The 19,828-nt window shown below is 44.4% G+C and overlaps 1 protein-coding gene across 2 annotated transcripts; it reads left to right on the top strand.

Annotated features, from left to right (window-relative positions):
• Positions 1-8,992: 8,992 nt before the first annotated feature.
• Positions 8,993-18,798, top strand: GABARAPL1 (GABA(A) receptor-associated protein like 1). Of its 2 annotated transcripts, XM_011952745.1 has the most exons (5): positions 9,122-9,181; positions 9,283-9,410; positions 14,210-14,288; positions 16,139-16,257; positions 17,460-18,798. In XM_011952745.1, exons 2-5 carry the CDS (start codon positions 9,321-9,323, stop codon positions 17,523-17,525), a joined length of 354 nt encoding a protein of 117 aa, XP_011808135.1. In that variant the 5' UTR covers positions 9,122-9,181; positions 9,283-9,320; the 3' UTR covers positions 17,526-18,798. The 2 variants fall into 2 exon arrangements, with proteins under 2 accessions (XP_011808129.1, XP_011808135.1); XM_011952739.1 differs by having other exon boundaries at positions 8,993-9,410.
• The last annotated feature ends 1,030 nt before the right edge of the window (positions 18,799-19,828 follow it).

Raw genomic sequence — 19,828 nt, 5'->3', positions numbered from 1 at the left:
GTAGTAAAAATGCCTGTGCCTTTCTAAATCATCTAATGAGTAGGCTACTTTAGACTTTTTTTACTGCCAACTTCAGATTCCGTTCCTTAAGTCTACTTTGTAAGTTATTTATCATTTGTTAGCCTTCTTTCTGGAGTTTAAAATTGATTCCTGTTTCCCCCTTTTCTCTGATGTAGTGAGGTTGTTTGTTTGTTTTGAGATGGAGTCTCACTCTGTCACCCAGGTTGGAGGGCAGTGGCGTGATCTCAGCTCACTGCAACCTCTGCCTCCTGGGTTCAAGTGATTCTCCTGCCTCAGCCTCCCTAGTAGCTGGGACTACAAGCACACGCCACCATGCCTGGGTAATTTTTGTATTTTTAGTAGAGGTGGGGTTTCACTATGTTGGCCAGGCTGGTCTTGAACTTCTGACCTCAGTTGATCTGCCAGCCTCAGCCTCTCAGAGTGCTACGATTACAGGCATGAGCCACTGCACCTGGCCTCATTTTATGAGTTTTTTACTTCCTTTTTTCTTTACAGTCTATCTTTATTTCCTAGAGCTGCTGTAACATAGCACCAACAAACTAGATGGCTCAAACAGCAGAAATGTATTGTCTCACTGTTCCAGAGGCTGACAGGCTAATATTAAAGTGTCAGCAGAGTGAGGTTCTTCTGAGGACTGGGAGGAAGAATCTGTTCCATTCCTGTCTCCCAGCTTCTAGTATCCTCAGGTGTTCTTTGGTTGTGGATGACGTTCTTCCTGTGTCTTCACATCCTCTTTCCTTTATTCATGCCTCTTTTTGTGTCCAAATTTCCCCCCTTTTATAAGAACACCAGTCATATTGACTACAATCCACTTGAAAGATCTAATCTTAATTTAATCATCTGCAAAGACCTTGTTTCCAAATGAGGACACAGTCACTGACAATGGAAGTTAAAGCTTCCACATCTTTTTGGACGACACAATTCAACCCATTATACAGTTGTTTTAGCACCGCCTCAGGAGACAGCAAAGCCAAAAATATCTTTTCATTCCACCATCTTAAATTAGAAGTCTATCCTTTGCTCCTTTCATGATGCTATATTGAGTATTTTGAGTCTTTGTGTCATGAGTTATCCAAGGCCCTGACAACACAAAAACAATATATGCTGTTTTTGCATTCTTTTATGAGGTAGTCAGTCAGGGAGGACACAAAAGGAGACAGAGGAGACTCAGGAAAACATTTTCTGACAAGTAATTTTGTTTACTTATGAGTAACAAAGTTTACTCACAAGTTGCAGAGACAGCAGTCACAGCATGCCATACAGGTCACACATCGGAAAGACACCAGGGAGGTCAGGGGAAAGAAGACAGGAGCCAGGGTAAGGTTTAGGTCAAAGCTTTCAATGGGGTTGCCATAGGAAAAACAGGAAAGGGAAGGGTAAACAATTTAGTTTGAAATACTTCTATGGGCTCTAAACCACAAAGGTTGTCCCTGGTTGCCTGGTAATTGGTCCTCCTATAATTAAGGCAGAGAAATGTTGCCTCCTGGAATATACAGGTTGGATAGAGGAGGTATAGCTCTAGATTGGTGAGTTTGCATATCAAATGCATGTTCTCAGCTGAGCCCTTGCTATCTCTAAGAACTGGTTAGCTCTGGTAAAGACAGTCTCTCCCCAGCCAGAATTTTTTTTTTTTTAAATGTCAAACACCATAACATTCAGAAAATAAGAAAAACTATCTCTCTCTCACTACTGGAAGAGACTATCTGAAACTAGGAACCTGCATGCCATTAGAACTCCCCCAAACTCTGTATATATCTCTGTCTCTCTCTATCCCTATCATATACCTTGCCTCTCTGAGTGTTATCTTTATTTATCTCATTTATCTGGTGACTGCTTGAGACCAAAACAATAGCAGCCCCGATCTCATACCATCCACTGTGGTCTGAATGTGTGTATCATCTCCAAATTCGTACATGGAAATCCTAACCCATAAGATGATATTATTAGGAGGTGAGGCCTTTGGTAGGTGATTAAGCCACGAGAATGGAACCCTCACAAATGGATTAGTGCCGTTATAAAAGAGGCCTGAGACAGAACCCTCTTTCTTTCCTTCTGCTATGTGAGGTTGGAGTGACAAGACAGCTGTCTATGAGGAAGTGGGCCCCCACCAGATAGTTAATCAGCTGGCACCTTGATCTTGGACTTCTCCGTCTCCTGAACTGTGAGAAATGAATCTCTGTTGTTCGTAAACCACCCAGTCTATGTATTTTGTTATAGCAGCTGGAATGGACTAAGATATTATCTAAACTTCATCATCAAAGAAGAAGGGGCTTCTTTAGTTCATATGTAAGAAATTCTAAGGAAAAATTCTGATTAATCTCATGGTCAAGGCAGTGAGATTTTATGATTGGCAGGTTCCACTAGAACCATGTGGTGTCAATGTAAAAAGAGTAGATACATATATCCCACCCCCCACCAAAAAAAAACAAGGAGATGTCATGGGCGTCATGTTTTTTGTTTGTTTGTTTGAGACATAGTTTTGCTCTTGTTGCCCAAGCTGGAGTTCAATGGCATGATCTCGGCTCACTGCAACCTCCACCTCCCAATTCAAGCGATTCTCCTATCTCAGCCTCTCGAGTAGCTGGGATTACAGGTGCGAGCCAACACGCCAACACGCCTGGCTAATTTTTTGTATTTTCAGTAGAAACAAGGTTTCACCATATTAGCTAGACTGGTCTCGAACTCCTGAGCTCGGGTGATCTGCCCACCTCAGCCTCCTAAAGTGCTGGGAGATTACAGGTGTGAGCCGCCACACCCGGCTGGCATCACGTTATCTAATGAACAATGCATCATTATAAGTGCTATGATAAAGATAAGCACACAATGCTTTGCAAGTGCCTAGAAGGAATTCAGAACTCAGGTAAAGGAGATCAAAAGTTTCCCAGAGAAGAGGATGTCTGAACTAAACCCTGAACGTTTTATAGAAACTAATCAGAAAAAAAAAGGAAGAAAATATTTTCACAGGAAGGAGGCTTTGAATATCCAGTGGTTTGAAACAATAGCAATACAGGGAAAATAATTTAGTATGCCTGAAACATAGAGTGCAATAATAAGAAATGGCTATATATGAGGCTCAAGAGAGAAACAATAGCCTGATTGTGAGTACCCTATTTCCCTTGTAAAGAATTTGAACTATCTCCCAAAGATTGCAGAGAACGCTGACCACTGAATGATATCAACAAGAGAAATGACACAATGAAATATAGTTTTATTACATTTAGTCTGGCGTCACTGAGCTCTCTTTTTCCTAGAAGTGGGAAGGACAAAACTGAACACTATTTACTAGTGTGTTTGAGTAATAATGCTGTTTTTTCTTTTCTTTTTTTCTTTTTTTTTTTTTGAGATGGAGTTTCGCTCTTGTTACCCAGGCCGGAATGCAATGCTGCGATCTTGGCTGACCACACCCTCTGACTCCCAGGTTCAAGTGATTCTCCTGTTTCAGCCTCCCAAGTAGCTTGGATGACAGGTGTGTGCCACCACGCCTGACTAATTTTGTATTTTTAGTAGAGACGGGGTTTCTCGGTGATGGTCAGGCTGGTCTCGAACTCCTGACCTTATGCGATCTGCTCGCCTTGGCCTCTCAAAGTGCTGGGGTTACAGGCGTCAGCCACCACACCTGGCCCAATAGTGGTGATTTTGAAGCATATTCTCAGATTCTCCAATACTTCCTCCAGGTAGAAGTGGAGTCTGTGGCACCTTCCTTTGAATCTGAGCAGAACTTTGTGACTGCCTTGAGAAATAGAAAGAGGCAGAAGTGTCCCTTTGAAGCTAAAATGACTAGGCCGGGCGCGGTGGCTCAAGCCTGTGATCCCAGCACTTTGGGAGGCCGAGATGGGCGGATCACGAAGTCAGGAGATCGAGACCATCCTGGCTAACATGGTGAAACCCTGTCTCTACTAAAAAATACAAAAAACTAGCCGGGCGAGGTGGCGGGCGCCTGTAGTCCCAGCAACTCCGGAGGCTGAGGCAGGAGAATGGCATAAACCCGGGAGGTGGAGCTTGCAGTGAGCTGAGATCCGGCCACTGCACTCCAGCCTGGGCGACAGAGCAAGACTCCGTCTCAAAAAACAAACAAACAAACAAACAAAAAAGAAACTAAAATGACTAGATTACAAGAGGCCGTGTGCTTTCTGCTGAATTCTTTTGGCAAATTTGCCCAGAGAGCCCCTAGGCACCATGAAAGAAGTCTAGCTAGCTTGCAGACACTATGGGAAAAGACCCATGGTGAGATCCTATAGAGAAAGAAAGAGGCGGCTGAGGAACACCAATTGTTTGAGTCTTCCCAGTCCAGCTACCAAAACTGCTAGTGAAGAAGCTTTCTAAGAAGACGCTATCACCAGTCACTAACTAAAACCAAAGCTGAGCCCCATTACTTCAGATTGGTGAGCAAAATAGATGATGCTATTATTTTAAGCCATTCTTTTGAGGTGATTTGCTATATAGCAGCAGATAATCAGAGCTAAGCCAAAATTTTTAAAAAATGAAGATTAAACTAAGGTAGTGGCAGCTGCAATGAAGCAATGTGAGCACACAAATTATTAAGGAGGAAGATCCACTCATGTATAGTTCAGGCGCAGGAAATATTTTCCTAGTCTTGGAGTCAGCCAGGCACATCCTGGTGGTGTTTGACACTTGATTTGCGGATGGCAGCTTATTAAAAAATTCAAATTAAGTAATAAAATCCCTTGTTTAACTTCCAAGTTTAGCAAGCAAATTTTGAAAATGGCTGTGAATAACTAAACCTCTAGCTATTGTATTTCTCATTGGAGACCAATGCACTAAAATTCTGGTTTCATATATCAATTTAAATGTGATAATATAAGAGACCCTGGGGGGCCTGGTGCAGTGGCGCCTCCCAAAGTGGAATCCCAGCACTTTGGGAGGCCGAGGTGGGTGGATCACCTGAGGTCGGGGGTTCGAGACCAGCCTGACCAACAAGGCGAAACTTCATATCTACTAAAAATACAAAATTAGCTGGTGTGGTGGCACATGTCTGCAATCCCAGCTGCTTGGGAGGCTGAGGCAGGAGAATCACTTGAACCTAGGAGGTGGAGGTTGCAATTAGCCAAAGGGCAAAACAGTGAAACTCCATCTACACACACACACACACACACACACACACACACACACACAAAGACAGAGACCCTAAATCAAAGAAATCAGACTATCTTTATAGTAAATTCCACCTGTTTTCAGATTCAAATGCTTGATTGGGGGAGAAAAAAAGCATGTTTGGGGCAATTGAGGAAATATAAATATAAGCGCTATATTAGATAATGGAAAATATTAGTGGTTTTTAAGGTGTAATAACCATTGTGGTTATGGAGGAACATGTTCTTATTCTCAGGGGGGATACAATTTGTATATTGGGGTGGTGTTATGTTTCTAATTTACTTTTTTTTTGAGACGGAGTCTCGCTCTGTCGCCCAGGCTGGAGTGCAGTGGCGCAATCTCGACTCACTGCAAACTCCACCTCCCAGGTTCAAGCGATTCTCCTGCCTCAGCCTCCTGAGTAGCTGGGACAACAGGCACCCGTGGCCATACCTGGCTAATTTTTTGTATTTTTAATAGAGATGGGGTTTCACAGTATTAGCCAGGGTGGTCTTGATCTCTTGACCTCGTGATCCACCCGCCTTGGCCTCCCAAAGTGCTGGGATTACAAGCTTAAGCCACCGTGTCTGGCCTCTAATTTACTTTCAAATGGAAAAAAAATCTAGGTGAAGGGTATATTGGTGTTTATCATACTATTTTTCAAAAGTCTCTACGTGTTTAAAAATGTTCATAAAAGACTGAAAAAACTTCTAACCCTTGAAATCATTAAAAAAAGTGCAAGAAATATTGAAAAAATATTCGAGAACATGTGAGCTTTTTAATGTAGTATTTTGGTTTTGGTTAAATAAGACATTTTGAAATATTTTACTTGATTGTGTTAACTTAAAATTTACTTCTTTAGGCCAGATTACACCTGTAATCCCAGCACTTTGGGAGGCCGAGGAGGGTGGATCACTTGAGGTCAGGAGTTCGAGACCAGCCTGGCCAACATGGTGAAACCCCCATCTCTACCAAAAACTACAAAGATTAGCCTGGGGTGGTGGTGTGCGCCTGTAGTCCCAGCTATTTGGGAGGCTGAGGCAGGAGAATCACTTGAATCCGGGAGGAGGAGGTTTCAGTTGGCCAAGATCATGCCACTGCACTCCATCCTGGCGACAGAGCGAGATTCCGTCTCAAAAATAAATAAATAAAAATGTAAAAACACACCCACAAAATAAAAGCAACTAAGTTTCATTACTGGCACAAGAAAATGAATCATATAGTCCCATTTCTTCATGTTATTTTTCTCCATGGCATCTTTCAGTCTTTATGTATGAAAATCCATGAGGGCAGGGCACGTTGGCTTGCGCCTGCAACCCTAGCACTTTAGGAGGCCGAGATGGGCGAATCACCTGAGGTCAGGAGTTCGAGACCAGCCTGGCTAGCATGGTGAAACCCCGTCTGTACTAAAAATATAAAAAAACTAGCTGGGCGTGACGGCGGGCGCCTTGTAATCCCAGCTACTCAGGATGATGAGGCAGAAGAAAATTGCTTGAACCCGGGAGATGGAGGTTGCAGAGAACCTAGATGGAGCCATTGCACTCCAGCCTGGGGGACAAGACAGAAACTCTGTATCAAATAAATAAATAAAATAAATAAAGAAAATCCATGAGTTATTGTATCACATTATATGTTTATAATTTTTAGGTCTTATTTTCAAATTGAAAATAGTTGAATTTTCAGTTGCTCATTTTAGGTTTTTTTGTTTGTTTTGGTTTTTTTCTGAGATGGAGTCTCGCTCTGTCACCCAGGCTGGAGTGCAGTGGCACGATCTTGGCTCACTGCTAGCTCCGCCTCCTGAGTTCACACCATTCTCCTGCCTCAGCCTCCCCAGTAGCTGGGACTACAGGCGCCCGCCACCACGTCTGGCTAATTTTTTTGTATTTTTTAATAGAGACTGGGTTTCACTGTGTTAGCCAGGATGATGTCGATCTCCTGACCTCGTGATCCACCCACCTCGGCCTCCCAAAGTGCTGGGATTGCAGGCGTGAGCCACCCCGCCTGGCCTCATTTTAGTTTTGATGCAAATATAGCTAAACCCTCCCTGGTTCTCCCTCCAGGGTTCAAGTGATTCTCCTGCCTCAGCTTCCGGAGTAGCTGGGACTACAGGCATGAGCCACTACGCTCAGCTAATTTTCTTTCTTTCTTTCTTTCTTTCTTTTTTTTTGTATTATTAGTAGAGACGGGGTTTCACCACGTTGGCCAGGATGGTCTCTATCTCTTGACCTCGTGATTCATACACCTCGGCCTCCCAAAGTGCTGGGATTACAGACTGAGTCAACGCGCCCGGCCTATTTTTATTTACTTACTCTTTTTGAGACAGAGTCTCGCTCTATCTCCCAGGCTGGAGTGCAGTGGGCGATCTCAGCTCACTGCAGCCACTGCCTCCGGGGTTCAAGCGATTCTCCTGCCTCAGCCTCCACAGTAGCTGAGACTATAGGAGCGCATCACCATGCCTGGTTAATTTTTGTATTTTTTGTAGAGACAGGGTTTTGCCATGTTACCCAAGCTGGTCTTGAACTCCTGAACTCAAGCGATCCTCGGCCGGGGACTCCCAAGGTGCTGGGAGAACAGACGTGAGCCACCGCGCCTGTCCCCCTATGGGTGTTTTTAAAATTAGAGACACTGAGGCCCCCGACTGAAGAAGATAGGCCATGGGGCTGCTGTTGTCTAATATTTCTCAGAACTCACCCGGCTTGTATGGGCTACGCAGCCCCTTTTCACTATTCTTTTTCTTTGCAATCTCCACGATCCTCCCTGTCGCTGCCTACCGTACTGGTTGGAAGGTCTTTGTTCTTTGACTCTAGGTGGGGAAAGCCAGAACCAGGCTTCGCCGCACCTGCCGCAAGGCCCAATGTTCCACTAGCATTCCAGGCAGCGCTTTCTAGTCACGTGAGGGATACCTAACCACTGGAACTAAATAAGATGTGGGGGAACAACTGAGGTCATCACCTAAATTGTTTGATACTCTTTTCCAGAAGACAAGCCTCCTTTCTGAGTTAATGGCAGAAAGTGAATCATTTCTTTTTCTTTTTTTTCCTTTAAGACGGTGTTTCGCTCTTGTCGCCCAGGCTGGAGAGCGATGCCACGATCTCGGCTCACCGCAACCTCCGCCTCCCGGGTTAGAGCGATTCTCCTACCTCAGCCTCCAGAGTAGCTGGGATTACAGGCATGGGCCACCACGCCCAGCTAATCTTGTATTTTTAGTAGAGACGGGGTTTCTCCATGTTGGTCAGGCTGGTCTCGAACTCCTAACTTCAGGTGATCCCCCCTGCCTCGGCCTCCCAAAGTGCTGGGATTACAGGCGTGAGCCACCGTGTCCGGCTAGAAAGTGAATCATTTCTATATTTGATTGTACGTGAAGCCCTCGGTAGTCCTGACTGACATCACGTCTCCTTTGGACCTTGATTACACTCCGTGTCCTTCATCTGACTCCTCTCTTCAGATTCCTGAGTCACGCTCTGTTTATGTTGCTGTTCAGGAGCGAACTGCGGCGCGGCCCAAACACTGTGACGCCAGCGCGGGAGGAGGGCCGCGGGAGGGGCAGCGGAAAGCGCAGAGGGCACGGTGCAAACACGGGACAGCTCTGCATTGGCCAAAGGGATCCCAGGAGGCCTGGGCCTCTTTTCCCCTGAGGCTGGATCCCAACCAGCAGGAAAAGACTGGATTTTCGCCTTTTGTATTTGTTTTGGGGCCAAACCAAGAAAAACAGTGGAGGGGGAATAAAACATATTTAAAATTGTTTTTGTCTTAAAACTATCTTTCACAGTCACAAAATAAAACACAACTAGAATGTTTTGACGTTTGCAATGACATCGACTTTGAACAATGTTAGCCAGAAAGGAAACGTAATTAAGACGGCACTCGGCCTCCCCCTGCCCTCGGCGCCTGGCGCGTGGGGGGCGGGGCGGGGCGCGCGGGGTGACGTCACAGCCCGACGCGCCACCCGACTGTTTTTGTGCTCCCAGCTCTAGCGAGAAGTCGCCGGTATTTCTCCACCTGGCTCTCCTCTATTTCCAGGCAAGCTCACCCGAGATCCCCCCCACACCGAACCCCCTCTGCACGCTCGGCCCAGCGCTGTTGCCCCGGGAGCGGACGTTTCTGTAGCTATTTGAGCACACCTTGACGTCGGCGGAGGGAGCGGGACAGGGCCAGCGGCGAAGGAGGCAGGCCCCGTGCGGGGAATCTCGGAAGCCCTGCGGTGCATCATGAAGTTCCAGTACAAGGAGGACCATCCCTTTGAGTATCGGAAAAAGGAAGGAGAAAAGATCCGGAAGAAATATCCGGACAGGGTCCCCGTGAGTGTAAAGGAGCGGGGGAAGGGCCCGCGGGGGCGGGGGGCTGGGAGTCGAGATGGCTTCCCTGGGGCGCCCAGGCGGCTCTAGGGAAGGGAGGTTCCGATAATTAGTTAATCCTGAACGCCCTTCAGTGCCCGAGCCAATGGACGTCCAGACTGCGGAGCTTTTAAAACCACATATGCCTGGGGCCCGAACCCCACTTCAGGGCTGACGGCGTTTTTGGGGCCGCCCTGCCGTCTTCAGTGACTCAGCAACCCACACGGTCTCAGCAATACTGAAACCCTGTGTTGGGTTGAGGTGCACAAAATAGCGCCCCTGTGTGCGAGAGTGGTTAGATCGGGGCCATGGATTGACTGCCTTTAAGAAAGCCGGGACGTTGTGCTGTGCGGTGAGGTTTGCGCAAACCCGGTCGATTTCTGCCTTGGCTGGTTCTCCTTTAGTGAAGTTGACTTTGGCTGTCATATCATTGGGCTTGGGAGGAAAAGGTTCAGAAGCTATTCGGTTCTTTTCTTGCATTACAGAGGTGTAGGGGAGCACAAGACAGTCCTGGCCTGGAAAACAAGGTCACCTTCTCTGCGCAACAGCCTTCTTGTCTCATCGTTCTAGGCTCCAGGAAATGTGTGGGGACAGCAAGCCTTCCCCGGTGTTGATTTCTGATCACCTGGCACCTGCACGCGATAAGGCAGGACTGAGACGTTTTTTCTGTGTTTTGGACACCGGCTTAAGTAGTTAAAACTAGCGCAGGTAGTGAGTAGAAACAGAGAAGAAATATTAGGTATCTTTCAGCATCCGGGCGTTTTCCCCATTACCCCCTCCCCCGCCCCTTGCCTGGTGTTTCTCTAATGTGGGCTGCGCAGCCGAATTGGAGGACAGAATATGACTTTTAAGTGGTAAGGGGGCCAGCAGCTGTTGGATTTTGGAAATGGAGAAGCGGAGATTTTTAAATGTGCTCCTTATCTTCAGGTAGGAACATCAGTATTACATGTCACATCATGGTAAAATAATTGCTGTTATCTGATGTCTTTTCTTGACTCGCAGCCACTCTGGATTTCTTCTCTAATCTTTACCTAACGTTCGTGGTTTTGTAGCTACCAGAAACCAGCAGGGCCTTAGCCCAGCAGTAGAAACCTCTTCTACCCCTTTTCCTTAAAGAAACAAAAGTCATTAGGGCTCTTCCATTCCCCAGGAATTACCAAAGGGTTTTCAGCTTATAGAGGGGTGAGCTAATCCCTTACTCGGTAAAGGATCCTGTACAAAATACTTTGCTGGTTTCTGGACCTTGGATACCTGAAAATTTTGCCCAGTTCTGGTGATACCAATCTTTCGAGCAATGATACTTAAAAAATAGAGTCAAGTTTTACTAATAGTTTACAGTAGCAGTGTAAGTACTCAGTCTGTAATCATTCGCTTAATCTTTACACGATTATAATCGCCGTTGTACAGACGGGAGTATTCAAAGCACAAAGAAATGCGGTAACTTCCTAAAGGTTCCACATTGCTGATCTGTGGTTGAGCCGGAATTCTAACCCTGTCTGACGGACTGTGGAGCTCTCGGAGACCTTAACCTCCATGCCATACTGTTTCTCAGTTTCTAATATAGTTGTATTAACCAGAATTAATGACGTGCTATGGACTTCACACTGTTAAGTATTGGAAATAGATAAATACTTAGGTGTATTCATTCTGAATATTTCAGTGCATTCTATTCTTTTCATGCTCATAGTTTGGTGTTAAATGTTTTACTCCTGTGATAATCTTTAAGCCATTAAGACTGTCATTCAGATTTCAACTTCCCTAGGGTTATGTTTTAACCAGTGGTGAGCTGCTCCCAAGGTGCTCAGTCTGTGACCTTCTTTCTAGTTATGACGCAGGTTCCTTGATTTGGTTCTAGTTCTGGGAATTCACTGCATCCTTGGGCAGAACTTTTAATCTTGCTGTGCTACATAGAGTGCCTTGTTTACAGAAAAGAGGATTATAGTAGTGATTCCTAAAGCCCATTCCAGCTTGACCATTGGTGTTATTAAAGCAGTGGCGTATCCTGACTGCTCGCATAACCAGAGTTCAGCCCCACCGATATTTCTTCAGAGCTAACAGTTGAAAAAGAAGAGGTGTGCTTGTGCCTTCAGAGAGGAGGGGTTGGTGGGATCTTGAAATTATCTTCAAAGATACAACATATCAAAAAGACTGCTAGAAACAGATTGTCTATTTTAAAAATTCATAGCCCTACTGAGTATTAGTCACATTTTACAAATGAGGAAAACTGAGACCCAAAGAGGCAAAGCATCTAGCCCAGGGTCTACCATAGTGAGGAGTAGAGTTGGGATTCCTGGAAATGTAACCTTGGTTCTGGGAAACCAATCCTTTAATAATTACCCCTCCCCCTTTTCTTCCTCTCCAAACCCCTGCCTTCCCTCCAGGTATTGTGGTCTGCTTTATCACTTTCTTTTTCTGTCTTCCTTTGTGGTTTTTATCTCTTACTGCTAGGTCTCAGAGTTCCTTTGGGGCACAATGCTAGCCTCTTTCTGCCTTTTCCTTTTAATTCCTGGCTTACATTACCCTATTTCAGTTTTTATTTTTAAATTTAAAATGTGATCATGTCCCTCTGGTCTTCCTGGTTCAGGATTTTTTCTACAACAACACAAGCTTTTTTTTTTTTTTTTTTTAACTAATTTTAATCTGTTCCTTTTAATTTAAAAGGTCCAACCCCCCCCAAGTTAATTATGTTAGATAATTCTTTATAATTTATGAAGCATTTTCATGTAAACTTTTATTTGTTATTCACATTCATATCATATTAATAGCATGACTTTGTTAAAGATGTGTTAGAAAGTTTTCAGGCTGGGCACGGTGGCTGACACCTGTAATCCCTGTACTTAGGGAGGCTGAGGCGGGTGGACCACTTGAGGTCAGGAGTTCGAAACCAGCCTGGCATCATGGTGAAACCCCATCACTACTAAAAAATACAAAAATTAGCCGGGCGTGGTAGTATTCACCTGTAATCCCTGCTGCTCCTGAGGCTGAGGCAGGAGAATTGCTTGAACCCAGGAGGTGGAGGTTGCACTGCACTCCAGCCTGGGGGACAAATGTGACTCTCGACCTCAAAAAAAAGTTACTAGAATGCTGAAGCTGAGAGAGAGGTTATGTGACCTGTTGAAGATCACACAACTCCTAGAGGTACTTGTACAGTGTTTTTTTCCTGCAGCTTCACTTTTTTTTCTGCATTTCCCATATCTTCTAACTAAAATGATTATATTTTCTTTTTTTTTTTTTTTGGAAACCAAGTTTTGCTCTTGTTGCCCAGGCTGGAGTGTAGTGGCCCGATCTTGGCTCACCACAACCTCCGCCTCCCAGGTTCATGCGATTCTCCTGCCTCAGCCTTCCTGAGTAGCCGGGATTACAGGCATGTGGCACCACACCCTGCTGATTTTGTATTTTTAGTAGAGACGGGGTTTCTCCATGTTGGTCAGGCTGGTCTCGAACTCCTGACCTCAGGTGATCCGCCTGCCTCGGCCTCCCAAAGTGCTGGGATTACAGTCATGAGTCGTTGTGCCCGGCAGTGATTATATTTTCCAAACTAAAAGTCTAAAGCTCATGATTTTACAATAGATATTTTCTGTTTGGTAAGTTTTAGTGTATAAAAAAAACTTTTAAATTTGTATATATCTAGTACAGAAATACATGATTTTTATACAACTTGAACTATATATATATAGTTCCATATAATGTAGACAGAAATCCCTTAAATGCCTAACAATCTAAAGCCTAAAGCTCATGATTTTACAATAGATATTTTCTGTTTGGGAAGTTTTAGTGTATAAAAAAACTTTTATATTTTTATAGATCTAGTACAAAAATACATGATCTTTATACAACTTGAAATATTATAGAAGTATATAATGTGGACATTGAAAATCCCTTAAAGTCCTAACATAATATCTATTAATGGCTTGTACTGACATCGTATTATAGGATGTCATTGTCAGACTTGTTTTAACACTGTTTCTTTTCCATTTAATAGTGTTTGAACAATCTTTACAGTTCTTGGAAATTTTGACGAAGTATAAGATTCAAACCACATTATTGGTACCTTTAATAAATCGTATTTATAAGAAATAATAACTTATAGATGATCAGGATCGTATGAGAAAACCCAGTTTTCTTGATGCTTTAATTAAATACCAGAAGGTGGCCAGGCACGGTGGCTCACATCTGTAATCCCAGCACTTTGGGAGGCCAAGGCTGGCAGATGACTTGAAGTCAGGAGTTCGAGACCAGCCTGCCCAACATGGTGAAACCACATCTCTATTAAAAATACAAATACTTAGCCAGGTGTGGTGGCGTGTGCCTGTAATCCTAGTTACTCAGGAGGCTGAGGCAGGAGAATTGCTTGAACCCGGGAGGTGGAGGTTGCAGTGAGCTGAGATGGAGCCACTGTACTCCAGCCTTGGTGACAGCAAGACTTCATCTCAAAGATAAATAATAAATAAATAAATACCAGTAGGTATATGTCCTATAGTAGATCTTACAGATAACCTGTAGTTACTTAAAATCAAAGTTCTTTTTACTTTTCATCATGTACAATCTCTAGTTTATTTTTATTTCAGTAATGCAGCTATAACCTCACTAAGGAAGCCCATTTTTTTCCATATAATTTTATAAGGGGTGGGGGGATAAGAAATGAAACAGGTGTTCTAGACAGATTCATTTCCAGTAGTAACTAGGCAACTCTAGGGTGTGGAAGGAAAAATACTAGATTGCCTTCTGTAGTTTTCATTCCTGCTGTCCTCCTCTCCTTCCAGGTGATTGTAGAGAAGGCTCCAAAAGCCAGGGTGCCTGATCTGGACAAGAGGAAGTACCTAGTGCCCTCTGACCTTACCGGTAATGCTCTTTGCCTCCCCTGACCCTTCCTTCCCTGACAAAGCTTTCCAGATCCTTATTACATGCATGAGATTGTGAGAGTGAGAGGCAGTACATACTTGAAAGAAGTAAGCGGGATGCCCCAGAGTTATCTGATTAAAAAATGACTCAGGCTGGGCACAGTGGCTCACGCCTGTAATCCCAGCACTTTGGGAGGCTGAGGCGGGCGGATCATGAGGTCAGGAGATCGAGACCATCCTGGCTAACACGGGGAAATCTGTCTTTCCTAAAAAAATACAAAAAATAAACTGGGCGTAGTGGTGGGTGCCTTGTAGTCCCAGCTACTTGGGAGGCTGAGGCAAGAGAATGGTGTGAACCCAGGAGGTGGAGCTTGCAGTGAGCCGAGATCGCGCCACTGCATTCCAGCCTGGGTGACAGTGAGACTCTGTCTCAAAAAAAAAAAAAAAAAAAAGACTCAGTAGTTCTTTCCCATCACCATGTCTTGTTGGATTTTGACACAGCAAAGCATAAGACATTGAAAGAAAGGATCAGAAGCCCATTATTTAAACCCCTTTTATTTTCATTTTATTTAATTGATTAATTTATTATTATTATTTTTTTGAGATGGGGTTTCGCTCTTGTAGCCCCGGCTGGAGTGCAGTGGTATGTCTCAGTTCACTGCACCCTCCATCTCCTGGGTTCAAGCGATTCTCCTGCCTCAGCCTGCCAAGTAGCTGGGATTGCAGGCACCTGCCACCACGCCTGGCTGATTTTTTTTGTATTTTTAGTAGAGACAGGGTTTCACCATGACAGGCCAGGCTGGTGTTGAACTGCTGACCTCAGGTGATCCACCTGCCTTGGCCTCCCAAAGTGCTGGGATTACAGGCGTGAGCCACCGTGCTGGGCCTAAACCAATTTTAAAATTCAGCTTTGGCTGGGTATGGTGGCTGGATGTGGTGACGGGCGCCTGTAATCTCAGCTACTCAGGAGGCTGAGACTGGAGAATTGCTTGAACCTTGGAGGCAGAGGTTGCAGTGAGCCGATACTGTGCCATTGCACTCCAGCCTGGGTGACACAGTGACACTCCGCCTCAGAAAAAAAAATTCAGCTTTGTTAATTGTGATGTCAATTTGTTCCAAAAAGAAAACCAGTCTGGTTTCTTGAGAGGATTATGCTTTAGAGTTTCCTGATTACATCTTCTTAAGCTACATTTTTAAAAAATAAGTTTTGTAGATTTTGTTTGGGATTATAAGACATATATTCAGTCTTCATCTTGAGCCTTAATGGAATACACACTGCATCCAGGAGACCCTGGAAAGATTTTGTTGATGTGCTTCAGAGTTAACAGGTTTGAATATCAGCCGTCTAGAAAATTTTTAGTGTTTTCAGGTAAAGGCAAAGCATTGAACCTTCTTTAATGCCCCAACACTGAGTTGAGTGGCTGTGCTAAGATGACCAGAGTCCAGTGGACCCCTTTCATTGCTAAGCTTTTCTGAGGGTGGGTCTGGGGATGGAAAGTGTTTCAAGTCGGGTTTAGACAGTGATGGGAATGTTTTGGTCTGGATGCACATGGTATTCCTTCAGCGTAGTCCTCAGGCTTTGAGTGGATATGCTAACATGAGGTCTGAGATTGAATAAGAGGGGAAAGGAGGAATAAAGTCCACTATGGCATGTCAGGGACTGTGCGGGCTTCTGAGTTTCCCTTTTTATTTTGAAAGCTCCAGGATAATATTTGGCTCTTCTCAGGTGGTATATAAAACTGGTACTGACTCTAAGGGGAAACAATGCAATTGAATTTTTTTCCAGGGCTTACCATTCTACTAATTGCTTGTTTTCTTCCTTTCTTGTCTGCCTTTTCTTCCATCATCCAGTTGGCCAGTTCTACTTCTTAATCCGGAAGAGAATCCACCTGAGACCTGAGGACGCCTTATTCTTCTTTGTCAACAACACTATCCCTCCCACCAGTGCTACCATGGGCCAACTGTATGAGGTAATGGTTCTAGCCACACAATACTGGATGCCGTCCAGTGCAGTCTGGCATCCTCTAGCCCTTGTTCTAGTGTATGTTGATAACACAACTGAGAAGTGGGGCAGAAGGTGTTATTTATCTGGATGCTCTTACGCATGGCAGTGTAAGGCTCTGAGAGATTAGATACCACTTGTTTTTTAGGGATTAGGCACTCTACTAGATTTAATCCTTTTGAAATCTCTTCTCAGTCTTGTCTGACTATAGTGTTTAATGCAGGATTGTTATTGAAACAGCAGGAAGTGATTCCTGATAGCAAAAGTTCCAAAGCATCAGCCCATCGCAGTTCCTGCTATTCTTGTTGGTAGCCTGTAATTTGTAATGCATTCAGAATCCAGTTCATTATTTTACTCCCATTTAGCAACAGATTGAGAAAGCACATAATAGTAAAGCCAGCTTCTAACTCTGAGGCCAGCCTCTGCTACAGTCAGCTTCCTCTGTGAACTCTGAGGTTTTGACTTAAGACAACCACATTGATCTATACAGGGGGAAACTTCTTCTTAGAACAAAACTAAAACTGTGAAACAGATTCCACATTATCTGGGCACAATGAATCAGATCAAATGAAATATAAAATTAAGGCAAAGTCTGTAAATGGATTCATTTGTCTTAACAGATAAACTGAGGAGGAATAATTTTTATGTGATTTGGTTTAATTGGAAGTGTCAGAATCTGGAGAAACTATAGTAAAGGACTTTATTATTACTAAAAGCATAACCTAGGATTGTAACTATTATTTTTTGCAGTATTTTGCATAAGACCCTTCTCATTGTGCCCTATTAATGGATTACATAAATTCATAATAATCCTGAATCTAACTTTTATTGCATAGCATATATTCCCTGTTAGTATCTGCCCTTTATATATCCCATCTGTGGTATCTATGTTCCCCTTGCTAGGACTGAGCTCTTTAAGAGTGAGTACTGTGCCCCGGTCATCTTCATATCCCTGATACCTGTGTGTAATATGTTTTCAATGAAGGATTTTTGTTTGTGAACTCAGAGCTCAAAGTGTAATTCCAACCACTTCTCCTTATTCTTTGCTCTTCTTTTAAATGGGGACGAATGATACCTTCCATACCTGCTTTACAAGGTTGTGTGAGGCTTAGCATCTTAGAGCTAATGAATGAATATGTTTCCTAAACTGTTGTCTTATCTCTTCCCCAGGACAATCATGAGGAAGACTATTTTCTGTATGTGGCCTACAGTGATGAGAGTGTCTATGGGAAATGAGTGGTTGGAAGCCCAGCAGATGGGAGCACCTGGACTTGGGGGTAGGGGAGGGGTGTGTGTGCGACTTGGGGAAAGAGGGTGACTCCCAGCGCGAGGAGACAGAAGGTGAAGACATCTAGAAACATTACACCGCACACACCATCATCATATTTTCACATGCTCAATTGATATTTTTTGCTGCTTCCTCGGCCCAGGGAGAAAGCATGTCAGGACAGAGCTGTTGGATTGGCTTTGGTAGAGGAATACAGATGATGTAATTTTACAGCATTCCTGAGATTTAATTTTTGTGCAGTTTCATAGAAGGGTCAGGAGGTGGACAAGTTGGGGCCAGAGATGATGGTAGTCCAGCAGCAACTCCCTGTGCTCCCTTCTCTTTGGGCAGAGATTCTATTTTTGACATTTGCACAAGACAGGTAGGGAAAGGGGACTTGTGGTAGTGGACCATACCTGGGGACCAAAAGAGACCCACTGTAATTGATGCATTGTGGCCCCTGTTCTTCCCTGTCTCACACTTCTTTTCTCCCATCCCAGCTGCAATCTCACTCAAAACATCACAGTACCACCCCAGGGGTGGCAGGAGACTGCAACCCAGAAATTTAGACAGCGGTCTCTTACCTTTGGAAAACAGGGGTTAGACATAAAGGTGGTTATGATTAAGAAGATTGTTTTGTTATTAAATAGCATTAAACTGGAATTGACAAGAGTGTTGAGCATCTCTGTCTAACCTGTTCTTTCTCTCTGGTGCCCCTTATCTCACCCCTACCTTGGAATTTAAGTCTCAGGCATTTCCAGTTGTAGACTAAAACCACTCTTAGCATCTCCTCTAGTATTTTCCATGTATCAGGACAGAGATGTCTTATGTAGGGAGGGAGCAAGTATGAAGTAAGGTAATTAGATACACCTCTCATTCAGGATTCTTGCTCCCATGCTGCTGTCCCTTCAGGCTCACACGCACAGGAATGCTATGTGATGGCCAGCTGCTTCCCTCCTTGGTTATAATCCACTGCAGCTGCTAGTTAGAAAGGTTTGGAGGGATGACTTTTAGTAAATCATGGGGATTTTATTGATTGATTTTCACTTTTGGGGTTTTGTGGGGTGGGAGTGGGGAGCAGGAATTGCACTCAGACATGACATTTCAATTCATCTCTGCTAATGAAAAGGGTCCTTCCTCTTGGGGGAAATCTGTGTGTCAGTTCTGTCAGCTGCAAGTTCTTGTATAGTGAAGTCAATGCCATCAGGCCAAGGAAATAAAATAATTGCTTACCTTAAAAATACCCTGAGTTCAGCAATGTTGTCTTTATTTTGTATGTATTAGAATAGATGATATGTGGGGCCGGGCGCGGTGGCTCAAGCCTGTAATCCCAGCACTTTGGGAAGCCGAGACGGGCGGATCACGAGGTCAGGAGATCGAGACCATCCTGGCTAATACGGTGAAACCCTGTCTCTACTTAAAAATACAAAAAACTAGCCGGGCGACGAGGCGGGCGCCTGTAGTCCCAGCTACTCGGGAGGCTGAGGCAGGAGAATGGTGTAAACCCGGGAGGTGGAGCTTGTAGTGAGCTGAGATCCGGCCATTGCACTCCAGCCTGGGTGGCAGAGCAAGACTCCGTCTCAAAAAAAAAAAAAAAAAAAAAAAAAAGAAGATATGTGGACTCTGAACAAAAGAACTAAGTGGGGAACGCTGTTCATGACAAATGTTCACATATGGTCAGACCCATATATGTTTACTCAGGTCTTTAGTGAGCAGGAGTTGCTGTTCAAGGGTGAATGTTATGCTGGGGCAGTGTGCCTGCTGCGTTGGAGGGGTGTGTGTGTGTGATTTTCTCCTCCAAAGATAAGTGCATTGTCACTGTTCTATGTGTTTCTAAAAGCTGAAGGTGGAAGACTGCCTACGTAGAGTGTAAGGGGTGGGCTGTGCTAATTACAAATGCAGATGTCTAGGCCATCACCCAGATTTAGCTGACTCAATCTCAGCGTAGGTGTCTAATTTTTAACAAGCTCATATGACTGCTGCACACTGAAGTTTGAGAGTCATTGCCTTTTTTTTTGAGACAGAGTTTTGCTCTTGTTACCAAGGCCGGAGTGCAGTGGCGCGATCTTGGCTCACTGCAACCTCCGCCTCCTGGGTTCAAGCGATTCTCCTGCCTCACCCTCCCGAGTAGCTGGGATTACAGGCACCAGCCACCGTGCCCAGCTAATTTTTGTATTTTTAGTAGAGATGGGGTTTTGCCATGTTGGCCAGGCTGGTCTGGAACTCCTGACCTCAGGTGATCCACCCGCCTTAGCCTCCCAAAGTGCTGGGA

The sequence above is a fragment of the Colobus angolensis genome, unplaced genomic scaffold (assembly GCF_000951035.1).
Source record: "Colobus angolensis palliatus isolate OR3802 unplaced genomic scaffold, Cang.pa_1.0 Scaffold11, whole genome shotgun sequence".
NCBI classification, from domain to species: Eukaryota; Metazoa; Chordata; class Mammalia; order Primates; family Cercopithecidae; genus Colobus; species Colobus angolensis.
The sequence above is the reverse complement of the archived record's forward strand: the minus strand, read 5'-3'. Positions and strand labels throughout refer to the sequence as shown.